Source organism: Macrosteles quadrilineatus, unplaced genomic scaffold (genome assembly GCF_028750875.1).
Source record: "Macrosteles quadrilineatus isolate MER2022 unplaced genomic scaffold, UCM_ALF_1.0 Scaffold_2__2_contigs__length_208266976, whole genome shotgun sequence".
Classification (NCBI taxonomy): Eukaryota; Metazoa; Arthropoda; class Insecta; order Hemiptera; family Cicadellidae; genus Macrosteles; species Macrosteles quadrilineatus.
In genome coordinates, this window is record NW_026542595.1 from 3,877,622 (window position 1) to 3,904,768 (window position 27,147).

The 27,147-nt window shown below is 37.9% G+C and overlaps 1 protein-coding gene across 2 annotated transcripts in view; it reads right to left on the reverse strand.

Moving 5' to 3' along the window:
- The window catches only part of LOC128986295 (ubiquitin-conjugating enzyme E2-24 kDa), a 31,300-nt gene extending 4,178 nt beyond the window's left edge, over positions 1-27,122 (reverse strand). The window contains exons 1-4 of one of the 2 annotated variants that reach the window (XM_054406585.1): positions 27,013-27,122; positions 20,897-21,034; positions 3,607-3,657; positions 3,396-3,528 (exon numbers count right to left, since the gene is read on the reverse strand). In XM_054406585.1, the coding sequence (XP_054262560.1) occupies positions 3,396-3,528; positions 3,607-3,657; positions 20,897-21,027 (315 nt within the window). In that variant the 5' untranslated portion in view covers positions 21,028-21,034; positions 27,013-27,122. Of the gene's footprint in view, positions 1-3,395; positions 3,529-3,606; positions 3,658-20,896; positions 21,035-26,670; positions 26,890-27,012 lie in introns of those variants that run through there. The other variant, XM_054406586.1, reaches the window with a different exon arrangement.
- Positions 27,123-27,147: the final 25 nt, after the last annotated feature.

Genomic DNA, 27,147 nt, shown 5'->3' on the forward strand with positions numbered 1-27,147 from the left:
ATTAATCTGTCATCCTCTTACAGAAGAATTGAACGTATCAATGATTAGCATTACACATAGTATAAATAAGTCAACCCTAAGTATGTCTTTACATTTTTATCCAAATGCTGAATTTGTGTCACAAAAGCTGAATGTTTACAGCAGCTGTAAGCTGTAAAGCTAGCCTGTTATGTTAAGCAAATTATTTTATGCCAAAAGCTAGTTTAGAATCTTAGCGTCGGCTGCAAGACTTTTTAAAAATTAAAACTTAATTTCTAAAAAACTGGGACCCAAAACTAAAATTATGGCTTCGACATTCCTTAGTTCTCAAAATTATCTTTCTTTCAGCACAAAAATCATGAAAATCCGTCGAGTGGTTGATTCAGAATCGTGAAATAAAAAAACATTGTTTCGTTTTAATATTATAGATAATAATAATACATCTTTATTAATTGTCATTTGGTAATATAAAAATTACAATAGACAAGGTCACATTTGTTACACGTTTTGTTACAAATGTTATATAAAATATTAAATAGGCTACAGAAAATAAAGTTAAATGAATCTTAAAAGGATAAAGCATCAGTGATAGTACAAAACTTTTAAATTAACTGGGAAAAACCATAACAAGAACAAAGAATCATCAAGACTGCTTGGCCTGACCTATAGATTCAATTTTTGAACAATTTACTTGGTTCTGGTCTTAAAAAACTATCCAACCCGTAGAGCATTGCAGTGGCTTCCAATTTCAGGTCGAAAAACATGAAATCTGTACAGTGTGTCATAACATAGGTTAAACATACTCCCTTAGTAGATTCGTCATTCTTACGTATCAGCTGAAGATAATTTTTGTTATTTCAGTCATTTAAAAACTCGTTTAACCAAATAAAATTACGGTAATTAATCGTAAACAATAGCTTGTCCCCTGATTATATTACAAAAAATTAAAACACAAATTACAAAATTAACTGTAAAATAATAGAAACACAATCTCTTCGACACTACTATTTTTGTGTTGCAAGGGCAGTCCCAGACCTATATTCAGGGGGGGGTCACCAGGGGTATGGAATACCCCCCAGCAAAGGAGCAAAATTGTAAAATGAAGTGCTTAAACGAGCGATTTTTATTAAGACATACAATAGTTATTTGTGTAGCTAGTGAGCAAAGTGGCACTTTGCTGCACACGAGAGCAACGTTCACGTTCTACGAGATCGTAGAATGATCTCGAGTGCAGCAAAGGCCTTTTGCACTCGTGTTATACATTATATTTTTCCTACAGTCACTAAAGCATATAAACAATTAGTCTTTCAAACACTATACAACACGTTTTAAGGTTCAGCTGGCAACACAAATAGGTGCCCTAGAGAAAGTAGTACCCGGTCCGTATCACTCCGCTATTTTTCCTCGACAAGCAATGTGCTCCGCGACTTGAGAAAATAGTTCCGTATATTTTTGTAATTTGCAGTGGTTTCCGCGCCTAACAAAATGCTTTAAAGGTATTTTCTTGTTTATTAAGATCGTAGGAATGTTTCAAAAACGTTTATTGAAAAGTCCATAAAGTTCAGAAATACCGAAAAGAGAACATAAACTAGTGGCTTGTAGGGACAATAGCCCCTATATTCTAGTAATTATTTTGTATAAATTATTAGTCCCATGGGTTACCCTACCTTGAATTATCATTTAATTTTTTTGGATATCATGATATGTATAATAGGTATTACATAACTGCATAATGCATTTTGATGTCTGCTCTGTCTATAGATCTCTATATAGATTTCTTTAAATATAGACAAATTCACTTAGAATAACACATAGAGATAATGCCATCATCCAAATTGTAAAATGCTAATTCTATAACAAAATCTCTCTGAAACAACATTTATTGTATAGTATCCATTTCGGTCAATTCCTTGGTCTTTATTTGGTTCTAGAACTATTTAAAAATCATCTGGCCTCTTTACCCATTTAAAAGCAACATAAAGTTGACCATGGGTAAAACACTGGGGTTGTTTTTAAATAAATGCCAACTTTTGTGAAGGTTCGGCCTTGCACCACAATTTCACCTAATCAAATTTTGCACAATGCACCACAATAAATCACACATCGTTCATTGGTCCTACCCTGTGTAATGCAATCTCATTTAAAAGTGGTGTTCTATACACAGGAATAAATTCATGTTCATCCGATATTCATGCTCACTTATTCTTTTTTTTTTTATTACAATAGAAATTTTACAAAAAAGAGTAGAGGACTGTAAAATTAGAAATAAACAATTAATTTTTAAACAAAAAAATTTTGAATTCCAGCTCCATCTTCAAATTCTCTCGCTGACCGCCATAATTCTTCATTCATTAATATCGTGCAAAATCTGGCGCCTGTTCTCATTTCAAGGAATATAATACCTCTGCATGGTAGTCTTCCGACTTATACATTATTACTGTGCAAAAGAACAATCCATTGTAAAGTATTAAGTTTAAAAGTATAAAATTGTTTGTTCAAAATTTGATCTAATTTTTAATTTGTGTTATTTACTACTTCACTAACAATTTTTACAATAACAAAATAATGACATTCAGGTGTGGTTATAATTTTTTCAATTTATATGATCACAGCTGTGTTTACACTAAATAAAGACATAAAATTAGATTCCCATGCTATTTAAATGTAAATTAATTTATTCTGTAACAACCTATTGGTGCATAATTAAGAAAAATGAATAATTTTCCCCAAAATTTCATGCCCAGACCTTTAAAATGAGACCTCTCCCAACTTTCTACGGCCTCCCGTTTGCTCACAATTTCATTGTAAAATTTTGGGCTTACGGAATTAGATATATTAAGACTATAAACACGAAATGACAGGTTATATCGTAGTTATACTAGTCAATCAGCTGCTCATAGTATTATTATCTTTAAGTGTTGCCAACCTATTTCCAAGCGTACACGGATTACGTGCATAATAGAACGACGCTGTTTTGTGTTGTTTCGTTGGAATCCTGATATGCATCAAAGTATAAACCGTACGACAAAGTATAAATATGCAGCAATTAGCAGCTTTCTGTACTATAAACAGTACAAGGAAACCAACTTTGTCGGGTGACTGTAGGAAAAATTAAATTGACCTAGGTAATTTGTACAATTATATAAATTATTGTAATTGGTAATTGTAGTTGTTGTAGTTGGTAATTTATTTAGACCCGGGCAACGCCGGGTTTTGTTGCTAGTTAAATAAGTTTTAGATCCACAAACAACCATTATATTGTACTTCATAAGAACATTTAGTATTTGAATATGTTAAGTGTTGGTATTAATTTATAGAGCCACCATTACATAACAACCGCCATTTTTATAGGCTAATAGTTTTAAGTGTAATTATAAAGAAAATGTTTAGTATGACAGATAAAATATAAATTTTACCTTGGGCGGTTTAAAGGGATATTCTGGTGAAAAGTGTATATCTAGGAAGAACACCCCTCCTTCATATACAGATCCTGGAGGTCCGAGAATGGTTGACACCCACTCGTACAAGTTATCACCCTTGGGACCAGCGCTGAAAGCCATATGATTGCATGAGTTAATAACGCTACATTGACAACACTTGGGTAAAGCAAACAAAAGACATTATTACCTGCAATTGGGTGGAGGATCTAACGTGATCTCAGCCAGCTCTTTCTGTATCCTGAAACCAAAAAATACAATCAATTAGTTGAACATTTGTAAATACTTTATTTATTGACACTTTATGCAACACTTCAACCAAATAAGAAGTTTTAAATTTGTCATTTAAATGGCAGCGTTTAGTCAAATTTGTAGCCTTTGGAACTTTTAAGCCCCCCACACACTATCGAACATACCGCCGGACCCGACCTGGTGACGGACCCAGCATCCAACCTGACAATGTCGGGTGTTTCCCACATACTGTCGAGCATATTACCAAACAAGTCAGGTATAGTATCAGTTTTGAGATGAATTTTGAGACAACTGTAGCTGTTTGTGCTGGATTTTTGTGTTGGTCAAAGCAGTGGTTGTTGGAGTGAAACAAGTTTAGCCACATTAAGCTCCTAAGGATATCGTACCCCTCTTTACACGCATGTTTGTTACAATACAGTTTACTTTTGACGTCCTATAATGCCTTTTGGTCTCTGTACAGTTCAACGAACTTTTACCAGATTTTTGTATTATCATCAAATGACTTTATGGAATTCAAAAGTGTTCACCAGTCACTTTGGACAATAACTTCACAACACAACTCAACTCATAAAAATATAAGTCACAACACAACTGGAAACTGTGGCTAGTCGGGCGAGCAGCGCCTCGACGGTTTCCCACACACATTCCAACATGTCAGGCGGACGGCTTGAGTCAGGTGGTGCTACCGGACCGAGCACCCGACCTGACATATCCGTCGAGCATGTCGGGTTGGAACCCACAGAATGTCGAATATGTTTGACAAGACGTTGGATCCCGACATGCTCGACTAACATGTTGGATAGTGTGAGGGGTGCTTTATTGTCTACGATTTTACCAGTCGCATTGGCATATAAATAAATTCAACTGATTACATCTGTTGAATTTTATTTTTATGCTAGTTAATTACCAGGAGACCCAGCGTACTCAGTTGTGGTTAGTTGAAGTTTGTTTTCATTCACAGATTTTGAATCAATCACTTGACAGATTTCGTTGAATCTTCTGTAATTTTGAGAGAAAGGAAATGTCAAAAGTCATAATTTTAATTTCAGTTTTCTGTTTTTCAGATATTGAATTTTAATTTTGAAAAAGACTAGCAGCCGAATCTAACATTTTAAGTTTGTTACAGAGCAATATAATTAAGTTAAAAAAACATATATTGGAGATACTGATAAATTATTGTAATGTAATACTAAATTTTAAGGTACAAAAGGCAATATATAATAGTGCTTGTGGAATTAAAAAATATATACTTTGGCCTTTTGCACCTTGAAATTTAGTGTAGGCCTACATTACAAAATTTAGTTTAATTAACAACTGGTTATCTTTCTGCAAACTAACACTGAAATGTTGACGTTTTAAATTGTTAAGAAAAGTATTGATAACTTATATTGGAGATATTGGCAATGAATAGTGAAATGTATAGTTAAATTTAAAAGTTCAACAAGGCCAATGTATAGTTAAATTTAAAAGTTCAACAAGGCCAATATATAATAAATTATTTTAATCCACAAGCGCTTTCAGAAACTATGTTTCCATCGTCAGGTTGTGTTTAAACTGATACAAAAAGTAAATATTTACAATAATAAATTGATTAAAACAAAAGTTAAAACTAAACTTAAAGTTAAAACTGATGATGAAGAGGATATTGGAAAAATATATGAAAAAATAATCTTTTGAAATTTGGATATATTATTACAGTGTTTTTCTTGATGTAATTATTTTAAGTAATTCCGAGTTCATAATTGGGCCATCTTCATTACCGTATTTAACAAATCATTCTGATCTGTTTTTTTCTATAAAATAGGATTCCCACGCATTAAGATGTTGTGGTTTTATAATTTGTTTCAAAAGTTTAAGGTTTCCCAAATTGAAAATGTGTCCTGTATTAATACTGTGGCTAGCAAGGGCTGATTTTTCAGGTCTTCTTTATTTTGTATGAGCTTAGTGTTCTTTGAATCTGGTTTGGATTTTTCTTTTTGTTTGGCCGATATATTTCATGTTACAATCATTACAATTAATTTCATATATTCCAGACATGTAAAAAGTACAAGAATACTTAAATTTGATAAACCTTTCTCAAACAACGTTTGTTTTTCAAGATAAATTCTACTCCCAAACTAATGGTACGGCAATGAGGAATCCTCTTTCATGTTTTGTCGCTGATATATTTATGAGCCATTTTGAGATCTTGGCAAAACAATGGGGGGAGCGTAGGAGAGGTGTGTGGTGCGCGGGAGAGGAGGAAAGTGGCGCCCTGGTACCGCGAAACATCTGGTTACTGCTATAGCCCAGTCAATCTAGGTAAAAAACCATGGATACCCGGAAATGCGAGATATAAAGCTGAATTTTGGCACAGATGTTCTTTATGATATCCTTGACCATATCCTAAAAGTCCCCTACTGTCCCCTGTGTGCTTCTTCCGGTATAAAGAAAAAAGGGGGGAGGGGTGAATATTACTTTAAACCACGCTTAAACGTGCAATGCTTGAGAACGGTAAGATATACAGATGTACAAAAAACTAATTTAGATGCAGTAAAATGTGTTCGTTAATGTGATTAAGTGTGATACCTGTAGGCCTAACCGTTAAGCATTTAAAAAAAAAAATATTTTTTTTTTACTTTTTTTTAGCTAGAACCTTTGACTATTAATAATAGTCAATGCTAGAACTTATGTTATACTGCTATAATTCTCGGGTTATTTCTTGATGTAAAAATGTAAAATCTCTATAACATGTTAATAAAGTATACACATCTTAAAGGCAATCGTCGGTTTAGTAGTGAAGCCGGATGCCGGCATGGTGTGATGCCAGCGGTCACGGTGCGGCAGAGGCGCTCACAGGATTCAACATCAACGCGAACGGAGCGTCGTGCATGCACCCTTGAACATGTCTACAAGTGCACCTGCACCCTGCAACTAGTTCTTCTCTGGAGGAACAACCCCTCACCACCGCGCAGTGATGAACACTTCCGAATCGTACAGAGCATCTAGCTAAACCGTGCGCGGTAAATCGTCTGTCACTGTTGCTTTCAAACGCCCGGGTTATTTCCTCATAATAGGACAAACATTAAATTGTTTTGGTCCAGTTTCCAAGGTGAAGGAGAATGTAAATAGATCTATGTAAATAAATGTAAATATTATTGTTGAATTATTTGTAGAAGAAATATAAGTTTTGAAAATCTTCAGTAATTTAACATTGCGCATAAATTACTATTTTTGTTCATGGCTCTATATAGGCCTACCTGTATATTTAGAATGGCATACAATTATTTTTTTTCCTCCTATATTTTTAATAATGTATGGAAATAACGAGTAACATAGTTACAATATTCATTTAATTAATATTTATTATATATTTATTTATTTATTTGGTCGAGAAATTTAGATAATACTACGGATGGATACGAACAGTAATTAGAATAAGGATATGTTTAAAAAAAAGTGTCTAATGACTTGTTAACATTGTTTATACAAAAGTAAAAAATATATGTATTTTATATGTATTTTCAAATATTGCATTTTAACTAACATGCTTATTAATTTAACAAAGTCTGTTTCAACATTTATTTAGAATGTTTGCCTAAATATTGGCAGATTGATTTTCATAATTTATTTTGGTACTTACGTATTATACGGAGGCCACTTATTTTACAGCGCGCTGCGGCGGTTAGGTTAGGTTGGGTTATCATAAGTTTTTATGACTCATCTCGTATAGTTCGATTCATAACGAAACTAGGAAAGTTCTACAAACATATTTATGATAACCCAACTTAACCCAACCGCCGCAGCGCGCTGTAAAATAAGTGGCCTCCGTATAATACGTAAGTACCTTTATTTTCCAGGATATAGCCTACAAAGTATAATTTTTTGATAAGGATATTATATATTGAGGAAGATCGAAGGATTAGTTTGACTTATATATAGGTATTTGAAACTTTTAATAATTAGTCTACAAATAATTCATAACACTTAATTAATTACATAACACAGGGTGTCTACTACATTCTGGATAAAAAATTCATGGACAATTCCCGTACATTTAAGGACACTTTGCCGTAACCTTTGTCGGTGTCATTAGGCCTACCGAATAATTTTCCTGATTTGTCAAACTGTATTAATCTTGTTATTCACTGTAGTTGTACCAGAGAGAAAAGTAAATAATAATAGATAAGAGTTAAAAATTACAAAAAAGAAATTTATTGAAAGTAAACAAACATAGGCCTACCTATACTTTAGGTAAAGCTTTTATAGTGTAACAGAGAAACGCAATCATTGTCTCCTGCGATAGCGACAAATATCTCCATCCATCACGTAAACTTCATAACATAGCTTATCCGATCCAGGCGGATTAATTTGGCATGATTCGCCCTGGCACAACGTTAGGATCTCGACTACTTTTGAAAAAAAAAATCTTTAATGCATATTGTTACTCAATTCTTAGTACAAAATCAAGGTATGGTAAGCGGCTATTAATAAGCAATAAGCACAGAGTAAGATTATTGTATTTTCATTTGTAAAGTTAATATCGACACATAGCTATCATTAGTTGTTTATCTTAGGCTCAATTACATTTTCTTAATATATTATACAGCTCTTTCAAGAATCAAAATACCCAGGCCTAGACCTAATTATTTAGGAGGGCCTATATAAACTGAGTAACAAACAATGAGGTTATAATAGCAGCAAAGTTACTATCATCATTATAGTTCATAAGATTTTGATTGCTTAAAGCATACAACTCAATAAATAAATATATGGGAAACAAAAAACATTGAAACCTGAATAGCCAACAATATAAGACAAAGATACAGAAAATGCAATGACATAATTTGAAACCAAGCAGGCCTACATAGTGATAAAACATTAATGCAAACAACAATGCTTGTGGTTTTGTCAATTGAAAGATAAAATGTCCATAAAAAAGGGTTAACTTACATAATAAGACTGTAGATTATTTACATGTTTAATATGAAACCATAAACAGTTTTATGGCACTAGGCACTGGCCCAAAGTACAAGTAAGAAGTTAAATTTTTACAGCCATTATAAAGCTATTATTTTCAAGATAAAATAGGTTTGGGATCTAATAATAATTACTCTAGTAATAAAAAAAGAAGTTGTAAAGGAATAAAAGTGATACAACTTTTATGAGCTAGCTGCTGAGTCAACAGTTCTTGGAAGTACTTGACTTGACACTTGATTGTCGTGATAAAATATTAATGGGTTTGAGATTGTTAATGGGATTTTTATTGCATAATTACTCTAGTAATAAATTATGAAAATGTAAACAAACATCTGATAAACCTTTTATGTGCTCCTAACCAACTAGCGATCAATAAAATTATGGCCCTACAGGGTGTCTACTACATTCTGGATAAAAAATTCATGGACAATTCCCGTACATTTAAGGACACTTTGCCGTAACCTTTGTCGGTGTCATTAGGCCTACCGAATAATTTTCCTGATTTGTCAAACTGTATTAATCTTGTTATTCACTGTAGTTGTACCAGAGAGAAAAGTAAATAATAATAGATAAGAGTTAAAAATTACAAAATAGAAATTTATTGAAAGTAAACAAACATAGGCCTACCTATACTTTAGGTAAAGCTTTTATAGTGTAACAGAGAAACGCAATCATTGTCTCCTGCGATAGCGACAAATATCTCCATCCATCACGTAAACTTCATAACATAGCTTATCCGATCCAGGCGGATTAATTTGGCATGATTCGCCCTGGCACAACGTTAGGATCTCGACTACTTTTGAAAAAAAAAATCTTTAATGCATATTGTTACTCAATTCTCAGTACAAAATCAAGGTATGGTAAGCGGCTATTAATAAGCAATAAGCACAGAGTAAGATTATTGTATTTTCATTTGTAAAGTTAATATCGACACATAGCTATCATTAGTTGTTTATCTTAGGCTCAATTACATTTTCTTAATATATTATACAGCTCTTTCAAGAATCAAAATACCCAGGCCTAGACCTAATTATTTAGGAGGGCCTATATAAACTGAGTAACAAACAATGAGGTTATAATAGCAGCAAAGTTACTATCATCATTATCGTTCATAAGATTTTGATTGCTTTGAACCATGCCCTCGCGCCTGCACCCAGACTAACGAAAAGGAAGCGTGATCCATGCGCAGGCCCGAGGAGCGGCTCACAAAACTTTACATAACAAAATGAGAACCATGGATGGAGGCTCAAGAACAACACGCCATTTGAGAGAAACGAGCTGTAATTAACCAGTGGCCTTCCGTGTTACCCAGTTCAAACCTGAATGGAGAATTGCCAAACTAAAAATTACTGTAACTTTCTTAAAACTTGAGTAAAATGACTCAAACTTTCTGGGGAGCTTTAAGAGCAGTTAATTCAACTTAATTTAACTAGTTTGGCAAGGACAAAGCAAAATAAAAGACTTTAACCTTACTTGACTGGGTAACACAAACTGAACATTTTACAAGACAAAACAACACTAAAAATTGTACGGGACACAGAAACAAAAGACTACCAGAGTAGTAGCCTAAGACAATTACATTTACTGAGCAAAAATTGTAAGCCTAGGCCTACCACAAAACGGTCAGAAGGACCCAAAACTGACTTGGCAGTTTCTCTCAAATAGCGGCTTTCCAACAAACATTTCTCAGTCAATTCTAGGCCTAGCATTTCGGGCAAAGCCCTGAATTATACAAAACAACAGAGAAAAGGGAAACTAACTATCAAAAGTCTTCCACGACCCCAAGACTAGGTTCCAGACCTAGTGCAACATGTGCACTAACCTAAGTATCAGAAAAATGTCCAAACTTACCCATCAAGCGCGCTGGGCGCTCTTAATTTACTGCATAGTAGAGAATATCTTCACACAAGTAAGGAAAAGGCAAAAATACAACGCAAACATACTACAAAATTAAGATGAAAGACGATGCAAAATTTATGCCGATGCAGCGCTAACGAAAGTCTCGGAGCCTCTGAATCGTCGGCGGTGGGAGTAATAAGAACAAAACCCACAGCCTTGTTCGGGGTCGTGGAGTGAGAAACACTGAACTAACTGAGAGGACACTCCTCTCCAAAAGGGACAAACAAACAAGCCTCTCCCCCACTTCCTGAAAAGAGAATGACCTGAAAGACAACTCAAGTGTCTGTGGTGGGGAACGCCAAGGGACTTCCAAACTGAGGGGAAAACTCACCCCCAGGGTTTGCTCTGGCCAGAGCTGGAAAATTTTGTGAGGGAAATTCCTTCGCAGAACACAGGGGACAGGAGAAGTGATCAGGTTCTCTGGCCCAGTGCACTTCCCACCCAGACACAAGAGGAAAGAAAATTGCCTACGGAAGAGTTCCGCGGAAGGGCTTGAGATGAGAAATGTGCGCCCTCCGGAACACTTTTCCAGTCCGCGGATCTCCAAGCTCCGCCGTGACAGGCGTCAAAAACCTCAGGATGCGGTGGGGACCTGACCACCGATGACACAACTTTGCAGCTCTCTTGTCCACAGCCGAACTGGCTGGATGAGCTTTACAAAACACCAAATCCCCCACCTGGAAAGGGTTGTCTACTCTACCACGATTGTGCTTCCTCCGGACCAATTCCCTAGCTCTGATCAAGTTTCTCCTGGCCGCTTGCCAAGTTGCCTTGACATCAGCCGCACCAGGAGGTGGCAGAAGGTCGCCAATTCCCCACACATTCGCTAACGGGTTGTTAGGCGGATAGCCTAGAAACAGCTCGAAAGGGACCGCCTTGTGACTCTCATGGTGAGCAGTATTGAAAGCAAACTGAAGCCAAGGGAGTTCCTGATCCCAGGTGGTCTGCTTGTCAGCATGGAAAGCTATGAGAGCGGAACGAAGATTGCGATTGAACCTTTCAGCATGAGAAGGCTGTGGATAGTAAGGGGAAGTAGTCACATGGCGGATTCCGTGCCCAAAGCACATTCTTTTGAACAGATGGGAAACAAACTGTGTTCCGTTGTCGGAAACAATGGTGGCGGGTATTCCAAAATGTTGGAAGAGGTGAGTTCGAAGTACCTGCACGGTGAGCTGTGCAGTGGCATTCCTTAAGGGGAAAAGCCAACAAAACTTGGAGAAGGCATCCACACAAACAAGTAGGAACTTATTTCCTGACTTGCTACGCGGGAGAGGCCCTACATAGTCAATGAAAACCTTCTCCAAAGGTCTTTCCGCCACCTCAGATGACAACAAACCAAACTTAGAGTTTTGAGCGGGCTTGCTCAGTGAGCACGTTTGACAAGAACGCACCCTAGCAGCAAGATCCCGATCCATACCCTTCCAGATGAACATTTCCCTAACCTTCGCAATGGTCTTGTGGATACCTAGATGCCCACCCACAGGAGACGAATGAAAATACTCAAAGACCATAGGGATTAGAAGACTAGGCAGCACAACTTTAGGTTTACCTCGCTGCCGAGCGCGACAGCAAAGGGCACCCTGGGACAGAAAATATGGGGGGTGGGCTCCCCCATTTTGAAGCTCACCAATGATCTTTGCCAGCTCAGGATCCTTCAGCTGATGGGGAATGAAATCAGAAAAGGCGAGTGGAAACTCCAAGAGCACGGCACAACCCGGTTGCTCTTGGTCAGAAGGATGATCGTCGGGTGAATGGTACATCCTAGATAGTGTGTCAGCAATCACATTCTGAGTGCCTCGAACGTGTTGCACTTGGAACTTAAGGGACGATATTTGGACAACCCAACGACCAATTTTCCCAAGCTGGCGTGGATGTGCAAGAAGCCACGAGAGTGCCTGGTTGTCGGTTTCCAATAAAAACTCCTTGTGCTCCAAAAAGCGTCTGAATTTATTGACTCCAAACACGACAGCCAAACACTCGAGTTCATACACAGAAGAGCTTTTCTTTTCGCAGGGACTCAAAGTGCGTGAGGCGTACGCAATTGGCTGCCTAACACCATCCACCTCTTGTGACAACACAGCCGCAATTGCGACGGAGGAAGCATCTGTTTGCAAGACAAAGTTTTGATTGAAATCCGGCATTGCCAAAACAGGGGGCTGCATGATAGCCTCCTTGAGAAGGTCAAAAGACGTCTGCTGCGCTTCACCCCAGACAAACTTGGCGCCCTTCTTCCGAAGCTCATTGAGAGGAGCCGCCAATTCAGCAACATTGGGGATGAAGCGTCGGTAAAAACCTACCATGCCGATGAACCTAGCAATACCCTTGACATCTCTGGGAGGAGGAAACTCCCTGATAGCCTGGGTTCTAGCGGGGTCGATGCAGACGCCTCTATGAGAGATAAGATGACCAAGGAACAAAATTTCCGGCTTTGCAAAACTAACCTTGTCAGGATTCACGGTAAGGCCAGCCCTATTCAATCTACTCATGACTTCTTCAAGATGAATCAGGTGATCTTCGAAGCTCTCACTGTACACCAAGAGATCGTCGAGGTAATTGAACACAAACTTGAACTTGACATCATGAAAGATGGAATCAAGGAGTCTGGTGAGAGTCTGGGCCCCCACAGCAAGACCCATCGGAACTCTTGTGAACTGATACAAATTCCACGGAACGCAGAAAGCAGTGAGAGGTCGAGACTCAGGTTTCAAAGGAATCTGATGATAGGCCTGATTCAGATCAAAAACAGAAAAATACTTGGCCTTACCGAACCAATCAAACGCAGAATGCAAATCGGGGAGAGGCACAGAGTCGATTTCAATTTGCGCATTCAATTTGCGATAGTCCAAAACCATTCGGGACTTGCCATTGGGTTTTGGGACGAGAAAGGCTGGACTAGCGTAGCTCGAACGGGAAGGTTCAATGACACCATTTTCCAGAAGTTCGTCAATGATTTTTCTGAGAGTTTCCATTTTGGGTGGAGCTAATTTGTATGGGTGAGAGCGAACGGGACGGGTATCTGTTAGACGAATCTCGTACTCCAACAGGTTAGTGACTCCAAGCTTTGGCGTCAGCACATCTGGGAAACGAGAACACAAGGTTCTGATGGCTTCAGCCTCGCAAGTAGTCAGATGCCCTAACGGATCAATTGTTGGCTTGCTGGGTATCTCAGGCTCGACTACCGCAGCACCACCACCAATTTCATCAGCAAAAGATATTAATACCCGCCTCGCAAATCGGAAAAAACACTGACCTCTGCCTAAATCCAAAATTAGGCCAGTGTGCTTGATAAAATCCGCTCCTAAAATGACAGGGAAACAAAGGTCCTTAGCCACCCAAAAACTCCAAACCCAAGAAAAATGTTCAATTTTGAACTTGAAACGGGCTTCATAGATGATGGGAAGGGGTGAATTTGACGCAGTCCAGCAGATAGGGGTTTTTCGCTCAACTTGCTTGATAAGCCCAGACGATTCAAGGTTTTCAAAAAGGGACAAGGAAATGAGGCAACGGGCTGACCCAGAATCCACTAGGGCCTTCTGCACCGTGGAACCTATGAAGATGTTGAGACGTGGGCAAGTTGAGCGCGCCGCTTTCACGCCCATGGTAGCAAGGCCCGCAATCCCCCGCAGCAGAGGCTCGGTCACAGGCACAACACTCCCAGAAGGGGAGGCAACAGAAACATTAACTGACTTTAACTTAGACTTTGACTTACTTGAAAAAACTTTCAAATTATTGCCCTTTACATTATCACCAACAACCTCACAGGAAGGATTGGGCAATTTTTCCTCCTGTGAGCAAACTAGTTTTTTGGACCACGTCCAAAATTTCCACCTTGACGGCAATGCCGCCGAATGTGACCTGGTTGCCCACAACCAAAACAAACAACAGGTTGCCTCTGCCACTGCGGCGGTTCAGGACCCAACCCCACGGGTGCTACGACAGCATGATGACCAGCTAGGGGAAGATGCCCCGCCGCTTGGTCTCTCTGAAAATCAGCGTCCTGGACAGATCTCGAAAGGATGGAAAGTCTGTCCAGATCTGCAAAAGATGAAGGTCGTGGCGCAAAAACCAAGCGGGAGCGTTCCTCAGGCTTCAACCCCTGAAGCACAATGTCAATGAGCTCAAGCTCACTGATCCCCAAACGCAAGACCCTTTCCACCGTGCGAATGTCCCCCACGTACTGGCTGAGAGACTCGGCTGGCTGCTGAGGACGAAAAACTCTCTCAACTTTCAGCTTCTCCATGACCCGACGGGGCATGAAAAGCTCCAAAACTTCTTTATGAAAAACATCAAAGGTGACGCCTCTGCGCAAACAATCAAGCAATCTGTCCCCCAACGGTTTCAGACAGTATGGAGCAATGAGTTCCATCAAAGTTGCGTCTGACATGCCAGGGTATTCACGCATGCGCAAAACACTCTCCAGAAAAAAACAAAGACCATTCACATCTAACCCGTCCACCGGCCGGAAACCACTCAGGACAGAGGCAAGGGGATGGGGAAGTTTGCCAAAGGAGTTAGAGATGGAAGGGGAACTATGAACTTGAGAAGGAAAGGGAGATGGGGACTGGACATTCAGCGTAGCCGCAGCCAAGGTGGACGTGTGAGAGGGGGACGGTGTGACATTTGCATTTGACATTTGAACATTTGCAGGCAACTGGAGCAGTGTACTTGGCGTAGGCGGAGCCTGGGGGGTACCCACTGGAGCCACAACTTCAACAACAGACTTTGGCACTTCGTTTGAAATTTCCAAAGAACGGTTGTCTTCAAAAATTTCGACTTTCTCTTTGACAGACTTTCCTGCCTTAATACTCTCCAAAATTCCTTCCAGCTCAAGAATTCTGGCTTCCACCCAGCTCTTGTCCTCATCTTGGATTTCAGGTTGCCCTGAAACCAAGAGCAGACGCTTACGCCAGTGCGTCAGCTGTGTGATAGCCGAACCCTTAGCTGAGCCCATAGGCAAACTACTCCAACTATCAATTTCCCCACTTAGCTCTTCCATCCTCTCTTTACATGCCTCCAGTTCCTCATCCAAACTGAGCGACTCAACCCAAGCTTGAGGCATGCTAGCAATTTGTCTGAACTGTGTACGCAAAGTGCGTACATCAGTTCCAGGAGTCTCCCCCCGGGACCGCACCTCGTACACCAGCTCCGGCTTCCTCAAATATTCCGGCACAATTGACGCCATACCGAGTCTCAACCAGCACTTGACTCAAAATAACAGCCAACAAAATTTTTTCACAAAACAAACACAGAAATTTAATTCCTAAGGCTTCTGGACGTTGATGCCTACGCACCTGATGGGGCCCAAAAGAAGAACCTGCCCATTCATACCGCAAGTACCGCAAGAAAAAACAACAACAAATGACCCACGAACGTACACACACACAAACATACACCGATACATACACTAGACAACACCTAACACTTGTGTGATGGGGGGTACACACAAACCTTTTTTTTTTTTTTTTTTTTTTTTTGACACATGACCATGCTTTTGACACTCTTGCTCCCGAAGGATGCAAGTCATTACCACCGATTCCACCCGGTGCCTCGGCCAAAGGGCGAGCTCCTAATAAAAATGTGTTTACGCCCCACCACAACAACAACAAGACCTTTTTCCAAAACTGCCAGGCCAGAACATTTCCAAGAAACCAATCCATCCACGGCTCTTCAAAACAAAACAAAAAACAGAACGCGGACAGTGATCGCATCTCTAAGTATCCGAGTCGTGAAACCAAGTTTCACGACAAGGCACCCAGGACGCAACCCACTAACCACGCTCTGCTACCAGATGAACCATGCCCTCGCGCCTGCACCCAGACTAACGAAAAGGAAGCGTGATCCATGCGCAGGCCCGAGGAGCGGCTCACAAAACTTTACATAACAAAATGAGAACCATGGATGGAAGCTCAAGAACAACACGCCATTTGAGAGAAACGAGCTGTAATTAACCAGTGGCCTTCCGTGTTACCCAGTTCAAACCTGAATGGAGAATTGCCAAACTAAAAATTACTGTAACTTTCTTAAAACTTGAGTAAAATGACTCAAACTTTCTGGGGAGCTTTAAGAGCAGTTAATTCAACTTAATTTAACTAGTTTGGCAAGGACAAAGCAAAATAAAAGACTTTAACCTTACTTGACTGGGTAACACAAACTGAACATTTTACAAGACAAAACAACACTAAAAATTGTACGGGACACAGAAACAAAAGACTACCAGAGTAGTAGCCTAAGACAATTACATTTACTGAGCAAAAATTGTAAGCCTAGGCCTACCACAAAACGGTCAGAAGGACCCAAAACTGACTTGGCAGTTTCTCTCAAATAGCGGCTTTCCAACAAACATTTCTCAGTCAATTCTAGGCCTAGCATTTCGGGCAAAGCCCTGAATTATACAAAACAACAGAGAAAAGGGAAACTAACTATCAAAAGTCTTCCACGACCCCAAGACTAGGTTCCAGACCTAGTGCAACATGTGCACTAACCTAAGTATCAGAAAAATGTCCAAACTTACCCATCAAGCGCGCTGGGCGCTCTTAATTTACTGCATAGTAGAGAATATCTTCACACAAGTAAGGAAAAGGCAAAAATACAACGCAAACATACTACAAAATTAAGATGAAAGACGATGCAAAATTTATGCCGATGCAGCGCTAACGAAAGTCTCGGAGCCTCTGAATCGTCGGCGGTGGGAGTAATAAGAACAAAACCCACAGCCTTGTTCGGGGTCGTGGAGTGAGAAACACTGAACTAGCCTACTATAAAAAAAACACTTGAACCATTGATCATGAGTCGTGACATTCGCCCGGTGGAAATAGTCACGGCTCAGCTTAAAGCATACAACTCAATAAATAAATATATGGGAAACAAAAAACATTGAAACCTGAATAGCCAACAATATAAGACAAAGATACAGAAAATGCAATGACATAATTTGAAACCAAGCAGGCCTACATAGTGATAAAACATTAATGCAAACAACAATGCTTGTGGTTTTGTCAATTGAAAGATAAAATGTCCATAAAAAAGGGTTAACTTACATAATAAGACTGTAGATTATTTACATGTTTAATATGAAACCATAAACAGTTTTATGGCACTAGGCACTGGCCCGAAAAGTACAAGTAAGAAGTTAAATTTAACAGCCATTATAAAGCTATTATTTTCAAATAAAATAGGTTTGGGATCTAATAATAATTACCCTAGTAATAAAAAATGAAGTTGTAAAGGAATAAAAGTGATACAACTTTTATGAGCTAGCTGCTGAGTCAACAGTTCTTGGAAGTACTTGACTTGACACTTGATTGTCGTGATAAAATATTAATGGGTTTGAGATTGTTAATGGGATTTTTATTGCATAATTACTCTAGTAATAAATTATGAAAATGTAAACAAACATCTGATAAACCTTTTATGTGCTCCTAACCAACTAGCGATCAATAAAATTATGGCCCATCAAAAATTTAAGGACATTGTCTGGCATTTAAGGACGATTCCCGTACATTTCATGGCCAGTAAAAATTTAAGTACAATTCCCGGATTTCCCGGTTGGTAGACACCCTGGGCCCATCAAAAATTTAAGGACATTGTCTGGCATTTAAGGACAATTCCCGTACATTTCATGGCCAGTAAAAATTTAAGTACAATTCCCGGTTTTCCCGGATTTCCCGGTTGGTAGACACCCTGATAACATCATTAAATGGCTACTCAGTTCCTATCAGTGTTTAAAGAGGGATCGGGATTGGAAGAAATTGCTCCGATGCTCTGTTCCGATTTTAATTCCGCTGTACCGTTTCCAGACCAACGATCACATAAGACCAATAGATGGAGCACGCCTATCTAACTAACATTAAAGCAGGTGAATCCAGGTCTGCCATCTTACGAGAAGCGCTAGATGTCGATGAAAACTCAATGTTCCACTTCAAAATAACTCAACATTTACCCTACTTAGACTAAAGGTAAATCGTTGAAACTTCGTATGAATGATATCAACAAGTCTTGGACACTATTGGTTCCAATTAAAAGCTTAAAAGTAATATTTTATATTTTAAATCTTCAAATAACTTTACTTTTAAAAGAGTTTTAAAATATGACATGAAAAAGTTCGCCCGATGCTACTTTTTTTTATTTCTTTGTCAGGTAAGTTAAAAAACTGTGGATTTTGTAGCTAAAGAGTTGAATTTTTTTGATCATATTTTTAACAATTTTTAGATGGTGTAGTTTGGTTGTAATTTAAATTGTAATATAGGGGCTATCTGCCACGCCGCGTTGCGTCATGATTCTGCCTACAACCTCACTTGTAATGCAGTTTAGATAGGTACTCAAGTTTGGAGCTATACAGAAAAGTTACTAAAATAATTAGAAAAACACAGAGTACATATAAATTTTCTTCGTTTTATTGTTTGTATTAATCTAAAAATTAATATTTTTTAGCTCTTTCGCAAAAATGTATATGCCAGTCAGAATATACAGGAGAGTTGTATAAAGAGTTTAAGAAACTATCTTGTGACTTTGAAAATTCGTACATTGTAAACCAAACGCCAGAACTTTATAAAACCTTAATACAATATAGATACATATATTATAAATTAATTTGTAGCTTTTCAGAATTTTTCTTTCGCCCAAAAAGTTTTTGTTGTTAATTATGTAAACTAACTAAAAGTGTATTTTGAAGGTCATTGTGTTAGTAATAAAAATATTTTTAATATAAAGGCGTATTGTCACGGATATCTTTGATATAAACTAACATTTAATTAGTTGCGCCTGCTATTGGGGCTCATCACAGCCGGCAGCCGCCATCTTAGTGAAGATTGGTGAAAAGTACTGGCTTCACGTCGCGGCCAACATGCTCCATCTATTGGTATTATGTGATCGTTGTTCCAGACAGACGATACAAGGTGTTCTAAAGGACCTCGGCTATTTTCGGTATGATTCGGAAGAATCGGAAGCGTTCGGCTCGGCCTGGCAAGGTGGTGGGGGGTGGTCTCGTCACGTGACCTTTTTATTATAGACACCTTTTTAGATGGAAAATATGGATATAAAACTATACATCTAAAGAACAAACTTATTGACTTTTATGGCCCCAATATAATTATTACTGACCTACCCATTCAAAATTGGGTATCATATTGAAGGTAGTTAATCCAATTTGTACAAATATTATTTCATGTTAGTAATATTATCTGATTAAGTACTTAAAATATATAATAGTAAAACTTTGAAATATTACTGTATCCTGTACATTATTTTTTGAATACCATGCATATTTTATGTTTTTAGACCATTGTCCAAGTTTATTCTGGAGTTTATTCATACTATTACCAGCATAAATATACTTTTAAAGTGAAACAAATTAAGTGATGTTTTGACAAAAACCATTGATAAAGTAAATTTAGGACAGTGCAACTTTGTATGAAAATACCCCCCGCAGCAGCAATCCTGCAGACTAAGCAGATTTCCTTTTGCCCGATTGGATTTTTAATTAAATTTATTTAAATAACATTATTTCAAACAAGTACCTAGGTTTGCTGCTACAGGAAGGGTAATGAAGTACGTTTTTTAGTAAAATATCAATAGCTTAGTATAAATTAAGTTGATTTGCCAAGTTTGATGAAATTATATCCGTAAACAAGCAAACTACAACAGCTAACTTATTCTCCTTAAGGATAACATGGGAATTTTAAATTTTTAACTTTTTGAATTTTCTTCGGAACCAATAACCTTACAAAAGCACTTTAATATACTATAAAATTTATTATTTGAGCTTTTTAAAATGGTTTGGAGAGGAATTAGAAATGTTTGTGTTTTGAGGTTCAAAAATGAGAAAATTCAATTTTTACCCCATAAAACCACCCGTAAACAACCGTTCCAATGGTTCGATCGTGCTGGTTTGCCAATTCATTCAAGATTATCCCATCTTACACCTTCAAGCCAAATTTAAACACAATCGGACCAAAATTACTCAAGTTATCGCGTTCACGGACACGTCTAATAGGTCGCGCCCCTCCCCCCCTTTATTTCGTTAAAACGGGGGAAGCACACAGGGGACGGGCGGGGACTTTTAGGGTGTGATATTACATACCATAACGGGCATCTGTGCAAAAAATTAGCATTATTCTCACATTTCCAGGTAAAAACCTAGATTGACTGGGCTATCAAGCACTTGCCAGTTTGTCTGAAGAGAAGGTGGATATATCCGCTTCCCGTCCGGAACATCAAAAACCATAAGCGGATATATCCGTCACCCGTACGGGAAGGGTTAATGCTTTTGCATATCATAGAACAAACTTTTTTAGTTGAAACAGCTGACTAAATTCTTTAATTCCCTTTAAATATGAATACTCATTAGTCAGATATAGTGACACAACACCTACCTTTTTGCAGAAGTACTTAAAGCCTTTGACATTTTAGGATTTGGCTTGACTTCTTTACTCTCACTCTTGGCCTCAGGGACGGAAGTTGATCCTCTGCCTCTACCTGCACCACTAGACCCTGCACCAGACATCTCCAGCCTGAATACAACATACAACATACCACTATAATAATATAGTATTGATATACTATAGTAGGTAATCATCTTCTTAGTAAAGAAGTTTTAGTACTCTATATATTAATTTGAAACTGTTTTTCTTTGTGACAGCTAATTTGAGAGAACGGCTTGGTGTAGAAACTCGGTAGGGGTCTCTAAAGAAAGGTCTTGGTCTGTAGATGAGCCATTAAAAGAGAAACGTGGTAAATTCCCTTGGGGCTCTGCCCCAGTGGCCTTTAAATTCCCATCCCATGTTATTCTTATGGAGGAAAAATGGGGTTTTGTGACAGCTAATTACAGAGAACGGCTGGGCGTAGAAACTTGGTAGGGGTCTCTAAAGAAAGGTCTTGGTCTGTAGATGAGCCATCAAAAGAGAAACAAGGTAAATTCCCTTGGGGCTCTGCCCGGAGGCCTTTAAATTTCCCTCTTCAGATTTGTTTACATTACGACCATATGCATACATTTACACTACTTTTGAATGAAACAGCTGTTAATATTTAAATTGTGATTTACTAAATTTGTCAAAATGAAGTACCTATTTGCAATGGTTTTTTTCTGATTTTAAAATAGATTTTCTTCTGAATCGTGCCATGTTTTGCAATATAATGTTCTATTACCAAATCAGTGGAAAATCCTAATATCACAGTAACTCTTAAAATTATTTCTTATGGAGTTAACTTATATCTATTGTATGGGTTGGTTTCTGCTTTTTTTACCACCTCTTGAAGATTGCAGACGATATTCTTTGGCGTATTGCATCTGTAGTAGACGATACTTGGTTGGTGTAATTTTTAAAAAATCAATGGAAAAAGTGAGAAATACTGGACAATTTGATATACTAAATATACCCCCGCCGCAGCAAACCTGCAGACTAAGCGAATTTCAACTCGTCTGATTACATTTTTACTAAAATATTTCCATAAATAAGACATATTATTCCCTATTTAAATAACATTAGATTTAACGAGTGCTTAGGTTTGCTGCTACGGGGAAGGTAAAGTGTTTTTTGACCATACGTCAATAGTATAGGATGAAATAAATAAATTTGCCAAATTTTATCAATATATACCCATAAACAAGTAAACTACAACAATTTTCATTTTCTCCATAAGAATAACATGGGAATTTTTAATTACACAATTTTTGAATTTTCTCCGCGACCGTTAGGCATACAACAGCGCTTCAATATACTAAATTATTTCTTTTTTTAAGCTCTACAAAACGGTTAAGAAAGAAATCGCAAAATTTTTTGTTTTTAGGTTCAAAAATGGGAAAAACCCATTTTTACCCCATAAAACCCCCCATAAACCCCCGTTCCCATGGTCCGATTATGCTGGATCGCGAACTCGTTCAAATAAACGTAGGTTTACACGTTTGTACCAAATTTCATCAAAATCGGATCATTTTTGCTCGAGTTATCGCGCTAACGGACACATATATATATATATAAATATATATATAAATATATATATATATATGAATTTGAACGGATGGTGTTTTTGGCCTCTAGGGACCTCAAAATCAAAAATTAAATCGGTCTCGTGTCCAGGTCTTACCATGAGTACTACGGTAATAGCTTATTCCCTATATGGGAAATTCGCTAAAATAAAACTGAATTAACACTGTGCTACATTTCTTGAGCAATAATTGAAAGAGCCGATTTGCAAACAATGGAAACAGGAAAGTCATAGAACACAACCAAGTACAGTAGAAGAAATAGAAGTAATGTTTTTTTTTTTCATTTATAATCGTTATTATAGACAACCTAATGCGGCTATGAGTGGGAAAACATTTGTAGAAAACACTAAAAAACAAGGTCAGCTTTTGAAAAAAGATAATTTACAAAAATTTTGATTATATCTAACTGCTGTGTACATCTTGAGTATTTCCGTAATCTTTGAGTCGACTCTTAAAAAGTCATCGGAAATTATTTTTAAAATAACGCCTGTAATGCTTCGCAATTGCTCGAATTTGAGCAACAGGTACACTAGTAATATATTAATACAAAATATTGAAAAATTTAAGAGATGAATGTTATCATGGCCTCTAATTTAATAGGCTACAGTAAGTTAAGTAGAGCCTAACTTAAAGGCTCAAAAATAAACCTTTGAACCACTAGTTTGAACCATGCAAACTAGGCTGTTGTTAGGGCTGTTCTGTTTCAATTACAGAGTAGCCTATATTTTTGTAGTTATATATTGTATACTAGCTGTGTGGGCGTTCTACGCACGGGGATCTTATAGTAGTCAGTTGAAATCTTCTTACATAAAGAACAGCAGTTGGTTTGCATATTTTCAGATATGCTGGCAAAACTATTATATATAAACCTTCGCAAATACAATATCTGACAGTTTCAAGCCAAAAAATGCTCTAATGATCTATGAGGCATAGCCCTAAAGTAGGCCTATAGTTGAAAGTTACTTCCCACAATGGTTAAAAGTAGTTAAAATACTACCTCAACCTCCCCATTAAACATTCTGGTTGACATTTTCATCATCAAAGGTGCTCTTGTCCTTTCTGTGAAACACTGAGAAATAAGGACATCAATGCGTTACCAAAAGACATACACACAAAAATACAGAATTTAACCCTTAGAGTGCCAGGCGAGAAATAAAAGTAACGCTCAAAAAATGCCGATGATTTTTCCCGAAGGTCGCGCTAAAAATGCCGAGCGCGATCTGGCGATTTTTAGGTTAAAATTTCGTAAAAATCGAATTTTCGATATTTCGACCAACGAAAATCGATGTATCGCATCTAGTAACTTTCGACTCAATGTTAATATATGGGTTAAAAGAATCCGAGTATCCATTCGGTTGTTATGACAACTGTTCGATCATTACGAAACGTCCGGTCAGCCGGACGTTGGCACTTTTGGCTCGTTTTAAAAACGTCCGGTTCCCCGGACGTTGGCACTCAAAGGGTTAATTAGGGAATTTGCTGCGATTTAACTATAGCCAAAGTACATATAATATTAGTATTTGGAATCTTTGGTAGTGTCATCAAACTTTATCATAACAATTTATATTTGCTTAGTCCGAAGAAGACCCAGTAGACCTAAAGGTAAAAAGGTTCGACTAGGCTTAATATTAAAATGGATCCATGAAGAAAGACTTAGGCTATGTAGGCCTACATAAGTTATAATCCTGCAAGGAGGCCTTCTTGATACTTCATACTTGTGTGCTTCGTCGTTGACCAACAATGTCGGATAGACTGAGTCAATATACAATTAAAAATATGAAAACACTAGGCCTACTATTTACATACAAGAAACTTCACCAGGCTGCGGCAGTAAATCAAACAGGTGAACATTTTTGGGGTAGGGGGCTCTAAGTACCTACTAGTATGGGGCTCTTCACAAAGCTGCTCCAGCGAGTAAATTGGCCTATTTACTATGCTGTTTCTAATTGCCGCTTTGAAAGAGATGATGTTCATCTCCCGCACCTTCTTCGGCAAGGTGTTGAGAAAGCCATGGCTTAGCGGGGGTAGCTCTGAAGGGTGGGGTGAGACGACATCACAGCATGTCAAGGTGTAGGGATTGCCGAGTGTCATAGTGGTGATGAACTTATATTCGGTCAAACAGGTGGACATTCTATTTCAAAAGTGTTAGGAGGTTCAACACGTTTTGACTAAAAACTGTAAGAATGCCCAGGTCTTTTTAAAAAAGGAGCCAACAATGTTTGTAGTAATTGGCATTATGCTTCTTACCGCTTTTTTCTGGAGCAGTTATGTCCTGTGCTGCTGATGAGTGGCCCCAAAGTACCAAGCCAAGATGGCTGTGAAATAGAGCATGGTACACAGAAGAATTGCTTCAGGATGAGGTTCCAAAGTTTCCTTAGAAGGAAAATTTCCCTTGATAGCCGTGCACATACCCTATCAATGTGTGAGTTCCAGATCAGTTTGGATCCAACCAGAACCCTAGAAGTTTAACCTCCTCGTCCCTTTTGTTGAATGGCTTCAGTGTGCAGAGCAAGGACTGAGTTTTAGCTGCACTTAATTTCAAACGATTTACTGTAAACCAGTTTTGGCTAGCCCCAAAAGATGTAAGGCTAAAACATTAAAACATTGTTCTTAGAAATTGTAGCTTCCATATGCAGTTGTTCAATGTCGCTTCTTCAAGATATCAGGGTGGTGTCGTCTCCGAAGATGAGGGATGGAACCATTTAGCCACAAATCGTTGACCACTAATCTAAAGAGGGGGCCCGAGTACCAAGCCCTGTGGCACTCCATGTGAGATGTGTCTAATGCAGGAGGAGGTCCCATTTATTGTTTTAACTACTTGCCTGTGACTTGCCAGATAGCAGGAAAAGGACTTCAGCACAATTCCACCCACACCATACATTGTTAGTTTGCCTATCAGTAGCTCATGGGACACCACATCGAAAGCCTTGCTGACATCGCAGAGTCTATGGAGGATTGACTCGTTATGTTCAAAGGTTTCTGTTAATTGTCTCAACAAGACTCAACTCAAGACTGGTTGTGGATCTTCCACCTCTAAATTCATGCTGAGCACTCGAGAGAATCGAGTTGACGTTTCATTACTGTCCCCAGCACAACTTAGGCCTACAAGGCTAACTTAACAGCATATTTTAAGTTGTTACGTATAGGCCTAGGCCTATTGTAAATATTTGTTGAACAAAATTCTAAATCTCCTAGAGTCGGTAATAAGCAAACTCCCTTTTCATCCAAATGAAATGTAAGACTAAATTGTTTTGGGCGAATTTCCCTATAGGGAAGTAGTTATTACCGTAGGTGGTATGGTAAGACCTAGGCACGGGACCGATTACCTTTCTCATTTTGATATCCCCAGAGGCCAAAAACACCATTCGTTCAAATTTTGGTAACTTATAAGTATTTATATATATTTGTGCCCGTGTTTTGGTACCAGTACTTTTGTATTATACGGAGGCTACAGTAGGCCTAGGCTACTTATTTTACAGAGCGCTGTGGCGGATATGCTAGGTTGGGTTATCAAAAATAAGTTATGTGTGTAGGAATTTCCTCCTTACGACATATGACTGTTATGATTATTGAGGCACAACTAACTTAGGCCCAAGTTAAGTTAGCCTAACTCATGTTGTATATTTATGGCAAACAGGGACTAACTTAAGTAACTTAGCCTAGCCTACCCCATGTGAAGAAATATACACATTCGAAATTAGGCCTAAATGTACGTAAGCTTATAATTTAACTTGACTTAAGTTTTAGTTATTTCTTAGGCCTAGGCCTACTCACTTAAGATACAGATCTCAAGACTAGAGTTAGGCTAGGCTAAGTATTAAACTTACTATTCTATAGAATATAACTTATTCAATTCCTAGATTCAAATATACCTAGGTAAGATTTCCTAGGCATAGGCCTACTTAACTTATTGAAATATTAAGTTATTTTGAAAAACCTGAGTAAGTTAGGCCTAACTTACCATAACTTAGGTAGGTTTTTAAGTTAAGTTATAATCAGTTATTACAATTAACTCCCAGAAGACAAATGAGAACAAATCCTTGAAATAGACACAGTACATACCAAAATTTTGCAATAAATAATAGCCTAAAAGAATAAGGAACTAAAAAACAATTAGACAAGGTTCATCAAAGAAAGTGAAGTGTGAACGAGTCAACTCACCAATTAATTGCTTACAAGCTAAATTAACAACTTCATACGATGATTGAATTTCTGTGGTTTAAGTGAACAATACATTGTTTAATACATATTTTGCGCTAGGGTTATAGGCCTAATAAGGTTTAGTTTAGACTACAGCTACTGTACAAGTCTACAGTATAACAGTATACTGAGACCGGCAGCCATTCTTCAGCTTCAGACTAATAATCAATCTGAAATTAAAAGTGGATACAGAAAAATAACTAGGCCTAGGTATTACACTGTCAAAGCAACACTGAATTTAAAAAGTAATAAAGGTAACCTATTTCTTAACACCTTACTGAAAATTTAATGACAATTACTTACAATAGTTCAACTTAATGTAAATAAAAACATCCACTTTACAAAATCACAATCACAAGGAGAGGGGGACGGGGAGCTACTTTACTTTGTTGGGTCTGGGTAATGGTTGGTTCTGGTTGGTTGTTCTCTATTCCTGTT